Here is an 8,542-nt window from a genome sequence, read left to right on the forward strand (position 1 = left end):
TCCATGCTCCTACGTTATAGTGGAAATCATTGTTAAAGAGTAAATGTTATTGTGCAATAATAAAAAGGATATATTTCTGCGATGCTTGATTTCAACTACTTGAAGACGAGTTCTGGGTATAATCTATCGCATGCTCATTTTTCACGTACGCTGACTATGTTTGCATTTTAGAGACATGAAATAAAGTTTTTTAATTGCAATACTGATATAATTTGCGTTCTACTATCGATTTCTTGGGATGTCTCATATTAAGAGCACAATTTTTTTTGACTTTGCAATTTGCTCACTTTTTACATTTCTTTAATTTTCAGAAAAAATGGAATTTGAATTTAATTTTGTATAACGTTATCTTAAAGTTTATTATATTTCCTTCAAAATGACTTATTATTTTTTTAAATTCTGCCGATAGACTTCTAGCATTTATCCAAAATGAACTCGTAATAGTATTTCATAATAGAGACCTTTCCTCTATTATTATTATAATATTATCATCATTATCGTCATTATTGTTTTTGAAAATTTATCCAGACGTATTTGCAACACACACGATCATAATCATTGCACATCAATCTTTTGAAGTTATAAATGTATCATAAATATTTATATTGCATATATTTGCATGTGAAACAACTATAGTTTTAAATCAGCAATCTAATCTTTGATTTAAACAGAAATTATATCTTTCTAGATTTATCATGTGTGAAATAATTATGTATGTGCATATAAAAAAACGTAATCTTTAGCTATTTTTACATTAAGGTTTTAGCATTATTTTTAGAAAAAAATTGAATAAGATTGTTATTATATTTATTTATGTTAATATATTTACGATAATGAATTGATATGGGAATTTCAAAGAATTAATTGCTAAAACCTTTTTAAATTTTTCTATTTCTGAACATTATGTGAGTGGAAGTATTATGAATATATTAGATATAATCCATATATAGTTAAGTGCAAGTTTTATCACTGTGTAACCTTGGCATAAATTAGATTTAAAAGCCAACATAAAGTAAAAAAGACCGGAAAGACGTTAAGACATTAAATGCCGTTCCAACACGAGATTAACGGTAGTATTTCAGCCTCCCTTTGCAAAGGTCAATAACGCAAAACGCGATAAATCCTTTAAGATCTACGTTTACGTTTTGCTTATCAAAAGTTCAAACAGCGGCCTTTTGCATAATTCATTATTGCATCTGTCCTTCATTTGGACAGTAACATGAACTATCTTATCAAGAATCATTCTATCTAAAGACTTTTTTAAGTAAGTCGTGAAATTATAGTGAAAAGTATAATTATAATACTTGAATTTTTAGACTAAAAAGTATTTCTTTCAATCTTTAATAATTTCCTTAAAGCTTTAAATTTCTAAATTTTTATATTTTTAACTTTGCAAATTATTAGCTCCCAATTTTCCAAGTTTTAACTTTCATAGACAATAATAAGATCATCTAGACTATTGTATAAATAAATCAAATAATTAAGGAAAAATCTATAAACAATTGTGACTAGATTTTAGCGCCTAATAATATTTCTATATGTATATTTCACAGGAATAAAATTGTTACTTTTACATAACTTTCTATAATAACGATTTGGCATTGACATTGCAATTTTTTATGACGTAATGATAACTAACTAAAGTTAAGATCGGGAAAGTCATTTTGGAAAAATAACTATTAAGTATTATTTATTGAAAAAAGTATTCATTATTTCTAACGTGTCTACTTGTTACTTAAAGTAACTGCAATCAGTTACTTTAATTCGTTATAAGTAATGAGTTACTCTTTTTAATAAACAACGAGTGTTGGTGACAGTTATTTTTTAAAAATAACTTTTATCTAACTTTAAGTTATATAGTTATCCTTATTGTCATAAAAATTATAACGTTATAACTAAATCGTTATTACAAAAAGTAACAATAAAAATTAACAGCTTTACTTACTTCCCATCCTTAATATTTTACATCTTTTTGTCAGTTCTTTAAATTGCACCGGATTTATACTATCGGATGACGCAATTATAAATTAAAATAATTTTACAAATTAAATTGATCGTCAATTTTGCTGATAATGCTAATAGCAATTTAATACCTATAAATAATTTATTACGAAAAATATTATTAACCCTCATATTCCGAATTCCGTGCAGATGTTCTTCCTTAATGTTAATTCTTTAAATATTCTAGTTTTTTAAATATTATCATATCCTCAATAATATAATTCAATGACAATACATTGGTTAAATCTCTTTTTAATTGTTGTAAATATGCCTTATATTTGTATTTTTATATCTAAGTTTCTTCCCGAGTAGAACAATAACGTTTATAAAACGCTTAGGAATGGTTATTTTCGTTTTAAAACCGTTTAAGGCTATTTTAAAAACATTTTTTAGGAACCGGTTAAATAATCATATTGTACAAACGTTTTAAAATCGTTGCTTTTTAAGATAAAATACAAATGAGAAGAATAAGTGCAGGATCGCGTTGGAATTATATATCATTTTAATGATATGAAGACATGAATTTGTTACAATGCCTGGCTGTGTAGCAGATTATTGCATAAACTCATTTCAGATTTTGCCTTATTTGCGCTCTGTTCGTAATAGCTCTTGCTTGAGGTACTCTATGGTAGAGCTGTATCTATATTATAAGTATTAAAAACGTTTACTTGTAACTTTTATTGATGTTTTTTCAATAGTTTTTGTTCTACTTGGATTGTTCTTTTATATCTATGTTTCTAATTTACATGTTGTCGATCCGGAAAAAAGTTTTCTTGTCTCTCTCTTAGCTTACAATAAATTACAATTTTTAATCTACTTTTTTTTTAATTATGACAATTTTTCTCATTTTACTATAATATTTATTTCGCAGTGAAATCTACATTCCCGGTCAAAAGTTTGGAAACACTTGCTATCTTTTCGCATTTCATGAGAAGTTAAATATCTCGATGAAAAAACGTCGTAGAGGAGTTTTCGACCACTCATTTTAAAGTACAAAAATAGGGCCTTAAATCTACGTTTGAATTTTGGTACGATAATTTTTTGCAAAGATATCGTATTTTTTAATGTATAATGCAAAATCGCAAATGTTCCTGAACTTTTGGCCTGGGATATATATTCATTGTATTGTTCATTAACAATTTCCATTATCATAACAGCTTCTCATACAAGAAGTTACTTATCGCATGATTGAGGATGATTAAATTTTTATATTAGACTATTTACATCTGATAATGACTCAAAAAAAAGTTGAAATGTTATAATACACAAGATGCATTATTGAATACTGTATTTATATTTTCATTTCTGTGTTTCAAGAACATCTTCATTATTTATTGTGTTATAGTAACGCGAATTTGAATTATTGTAATTACATTGGTCAAACATTGGTTATATTGGCATGCATTGGAAATATATTGAGCTCATGTTATGAAATATAAAAAATCAATATTAGTAAAATTTAATTCAAACGCATTGTTAATATAAAACATAAAATTATTTTACAAGATCAGATAAATATTGGAGGCCAATACATATGATCAATATTGTGTCAATTTGTGCTAATAGTATTCATACTATCTTTAAAGCTTTAATTTGTATTGTCTTTTAAGTTATTATTTTTGTTACAAATGTTATAACTTTGCAATTGTGTAAGAAGAATTATAACATTCTGGAAAGATAAAAGCAAATGTATTTCCACTTTATAGAAAGATTGATAATCCTCGAAAAGTTCATATATTTTCTAAGGCTATTGACCCAGAGGTCGGTTAATAGCCGCCAAATTGCTCGGCAAAGCAATGTATGTACATAATCTAATAGTCGATAGCGATTTTACGCGGATAGCAATTCATTCATATGCAAAACATTCAAAATGCAAGCAGATTAGATTATATCGAAAGCACCATGGAGGTTACATATATGTACATTGAAGAAATATACTATATTAAAAAATGCATATCATTTTAAAGATAATATTTTTTTAAAGATAAATTCAAAAAATTAAATTTTTTAAAAATTTATATAAGATAAAATTCTTTTATAAAAGAAAGAGAATAGCTGTAAACATTATGTTTATAAAAAATAATTTAGAAAAACATTGTTAAAGATTAGATAACAGAAAATATAATAAAGACTTCTGATTATACAACCTATCATTGAAAATTATTTTTAAAAAAACGTTAGAAGTCAGAGCGATAAACGGTGCTCGGTTTTAATAACAAAAAACTTTTTAACGATTCAATAAATTAGACGACATATACATAATAATTAAAGAGAGATTTAATGATAAAAATATCATTAAAAATTTTTTTATTATTGCAGATGTACACCATTTACCGCGCTATTGTTAACATCCTTTTTTAATTTCGCTATTAAATCTGTAGTGTTAAATTTAACCTAATGTGAGTCGCTACTGTTTTTACTAACTATATCATTAATTTTTATTAAAACGATAATTAAATTTAACACCATATCGTGTCAATTTGACATTATATAGTGTTAAATTGACATTGTGTAGTGTCAAATAAAACCATTGTTTTAATATAAAATAACTATATGATTGAGTAGTAGCGACTCACAGTTACAACACACTATAAATGTATGGTAAAAATTTTTTCTAATCTGCAATACTAAAAAACATAACAATACTAAACAACTATATTTTTATTAACTAAAAGAATTGTAAGCAAAAAGCATTGAAAGTTATAGCAATGAAAATGCATTAAGAAATGTTAAAAATTAATATTCATTATTATGTTGTTAAAGAATATTTTGAAAAAGAAATAGTAATTCTCTCTTCACGTCGCAATTTAATTCTCGTACTGTTTACATTGAACTCTTAATCCCTTCAGATTCTGCGTATTGTATTGTGCATAAAATTTGAAGAAATTATCCATTATAATTATTTAATTCTATTGATGTCATTTATATATAATAATGTATATCTTGGAAAAAATATTCATTAATAAGTAATTCATACTAGCATTAAAAACAAATTAATATGAATTACTTATTAAAGTGTGTGTACATGACTTGAATTAAAAAATAATAAACGACTTATTAAGACCGTATATGTGAATACACAGCAAATTAAAAAAGTTTTTTTTAACATAGTTCCAATGAAATTAGGTCTGAAGGAGTTAATTTGAGATGCACCGTACTGTAAACGTACAAAGAAGGATACTGAAAAGAAGCTGATTTTTGCCCACAAAGGTGTAAGTTAAAGGAATAGCGTTTTTCAGATTAATAGATTTTAATCTCCTGAATACGATAAAGTTCGGGATTGATAGAACTTGAAAATTAAGCATGAACATGATGTATTTTTTTAATGAGATTTACAAAATTGTGTATGTGAACGCAGGTGAACTTAAACCCGGATCTACAGATCGCGAGTCAATCACATCGAGCAGCAATCCACTCGACGTCTCAATATATTTAAGAAGGTTGTAAGGCAAATACAATATGTTAAGAATTATTTTAAAAAATTATATTATTCTAAATTGCACTTAAAAGTAATACAAAAAAATTAGAGACAGTTGACCATCTGGATCAAAAGTTATTTCAATAAAAGTAATTTTTTTTTGTACTCTAATAGAAATATATGAAAATGTATTATAAAATAATGATAAAAATCTTTTTTTTATATAAGTACTTTATGAATTAAAAAATGTTTATATAAAAAATGTTTATATAAATGTTTATATAATAAAATTAATATCAAATAAAGTAAATAATGTATAAAAATTCCTTAATAAAAGCAGAATGTTATGAATACAACTTTTACATGTATATAGTTTGTTTAAAACGTAAATATTAATATATACATATTTTTATGTCCTTATACAATCTTCTTAAAGAAATTTCAATATTCTTGTTTACACTTTTCAAGATGTTCCCCGCATGCCACGAACTTTTTAATAATTTTATCATATTTAGAAGATCAAAATCTACAAAAAAAAAATACTATTTCTTTTACTTACATCTTTTCGAGCGTAAATCTGCTCTTTTTAGAAAATATTAAAAAAGGACAGACTTTTGCCCAAAAGAATATAAGTAAAAGTAATGCTGTTTTTGTAGAAACACCTTGGAACAAGAATATTGGACTTTTTAAAAATATATCATATTCATGCTCAATTTTCAAGACATCCCATATCGATCCCAAACTTTTTATTAACATTATCGTATTCAGGAGGTCAAAATTTATTAAAAACGCTATTTCTTTTACTTACACCTTAAAAATCGGTTATTTTTAACATCTCCTCCTTTATCAGACGTTAAGTCTAAGATATTCCGACGAATAAGAATTTTTTGTCCCAATTTTATCTATTGCAATATAATAGCGCGCGATAACGCCGACCAGTAACTTAATGATATGAATGCGCGTATATGACTCGCATGAACCACAACGGTGGCATTAGCCGATTAACGACCGGATTGTGCTGGTAACGGCACGCTCCTAAGCAACCAGCTACTGTTCGTTATTGAGGACATTCAACGCCACACTGATTAAAGAGCCGACTAAATAAAACGATTTTGCAAGCTTATTTAAGCGAATGAATCGTATACCGTTGACTATAATTCGCAAGGAAGAACTCGATTGCAAATATCTTGTTCTATAGCTGTACAGTGCTTATAAAACTTGGCAACTTAAATCACGTACATTTGCAACTTTCATGACCCCTCGCCGGTAATGTATTAATTCCAACAAACTCAATTATAATATATCATTTGTCATCGAATGGACTAACTGTGAATCCCGCGATACTACACACTCGTAATCGCTCGATAGCAGTATCGATTTTCGTTTCTTCACGCCGACACTGCACGCGAAACAAGAGGGTACACGTTGGGGGTTTTAATAATGCCGGGGAAATTGTGGCTATTGTTCAAGGGATCGATTACACGGCCGGAGTAACGGTGATCCAGAATACTCCACAAGTTTGCAAGTGCGTGATAAATTTGTGCGCAATAAAAAAATTCCTGTTCTTTTTCTTTTCTCTCTCTCTCTCTCTCTCTCTCTCTCCCTCTCTCTTTCGTGTGCGTGTGCGTGCTCTTTCTTTGGTTTTTTAAAAAAATTATTTTACCGGGTATGGTTTCTATGTCTGGCAGGCCCATGGTTTGCACTTTGCGCCGCGCAACTTGCAGCCAACTGACCGCCAGGTAAGCAGGCATGCTCACCGGCGCGGCGCGGCCGCGTTCAAGCTGGCCACGTATCCTAGCAACTGGAAATCAATTTCTAATGGCAAGTATGGCAACATGCGCTACTGACTTTCTTTAACGCTAAAGAACGGGAGCAATCTTCGACAGTGTCGAAAATGACTGATTTTGTCACGCAGTTCTAATTCTCCAGAACTGACGTAAAAATCGATAACTCAGTTATTAATATTAGACCAGTTATTAATATAAGACTTATTTGTTGATTAAAAGACACTAATTAATTTGAAGAAACCAAAATGATATAACTTGTATAAAAAAGGATGAATACTAAGTATATTTTTATAAAGAAACATAGGGCCTATTTAACTTATGTTAATTAAAGGTAATTAATTAATTATAAGGAACTAAAATGACACAACTCGTATAAAAACAAATGAATAATTCAGCAAACCAAGTTACATGTAATGTATTTGTTAATTCCCAGGTGACACAGCTGTTGTTTTTTAACTATATTATAGACGTCATTTTGATGAAAAATAATAACAAATAATGACAAATAATGTCGGTTTATTATTTGAATGTAAAATTTCCACTCAACAATATAACTATAATAATATATAACTATATATGTAATAATGTATATCATATTATAGTTATATTGTGCTTGAGTGCGAAAATTACAATTATAACAGATACGTTATATGTAATTTCATATTTGCTGGGAGAAATACAGATATTTTAATAAGAATAACGAAAATTTGCAAATGTAATATAAAAAATTGAATTGTTTGATATTTTTGATAAAGAGATTTATAATCGAGTGGACGACAGATGGGGGACAGTGTAACACAGTAAATCATTACATCCTTGTTGTTTGCCAATGTTAAACAAAGATGACATGATCACTGTATTGTATTGTGTCACTTGGAAGCCCAATTACATTGTTAAGCCCAAGATACAATTTGAGGGAATAGCGATAGGAATAACACGATTTCAATCTATCAGAAATCGGATATATCGGAATACACAGTACATCGTGTCTTGATCTTCACCACCGACGAGATTCTATTAAAGACTATCAATCCTGGGCAAATTTTTGGCGATATAAAAAGGGCTCCAAGAGTCCGGAGGTAATTGAAGAATGCTGACATTATCGATAATTGATACAAATTTGTAATTTTTAACAATATTATATTTGAATAATACATTATTAAATTCATAATTATATAAATGGATAAATAAATACGCATACTTTTAACGCTATAATATCTTATATATTGCCGAAAAAGTACAAATATTTTTACAGTTAAAATCTCCATTGATAATCAAATCTCGGATGATAACATCAAAATTACAGTTTTAAATAAAAATTGATTATTGTTAAGTT

General features: G+C 27.8%; 1 protein-coding gene across 1 annotated transcript in view; it reads right to left on the reverse strand.

Annotated features, from left to right (window-relative positions):
• LOC108751931 (X-linked retinitis pigmentosa GTPase regulator) overlaps positions 1–7,256 on the reverse strand; it is a 15,935-nt gene extending 8,679 nt beyond the window's left edge. Inside the window, 2 exon segments of the mRNA XM_018492423.1 lie at positions 7,083–7,185; positions 7,188–7,256. Coding sequence (XP_018347925.1) covers positions 7,083–7,185; positions 7,188–7,256 — 172 coding nt within the window.
• Positions 7,257–8,542: the final 1,286 nt, after the last annotated feature.

This window comes from Trachymyrmex septentrionalis, unplaced genomic scaffold (assembly GCF_001594115.1).
Source record: "Trachymyrmex septentrionalis isolate Tsep2-gDNA-1 unplaced genomic scaffold, Tsep1.0 scaffold53, whole genome shotgun sequence".
NCBI lineage: Eukaryota > Metazoa > Arthropoda > Insecta > Hymenoptera > Formicidae > Trachymyrmex > Trachymyrmex septentrionalis.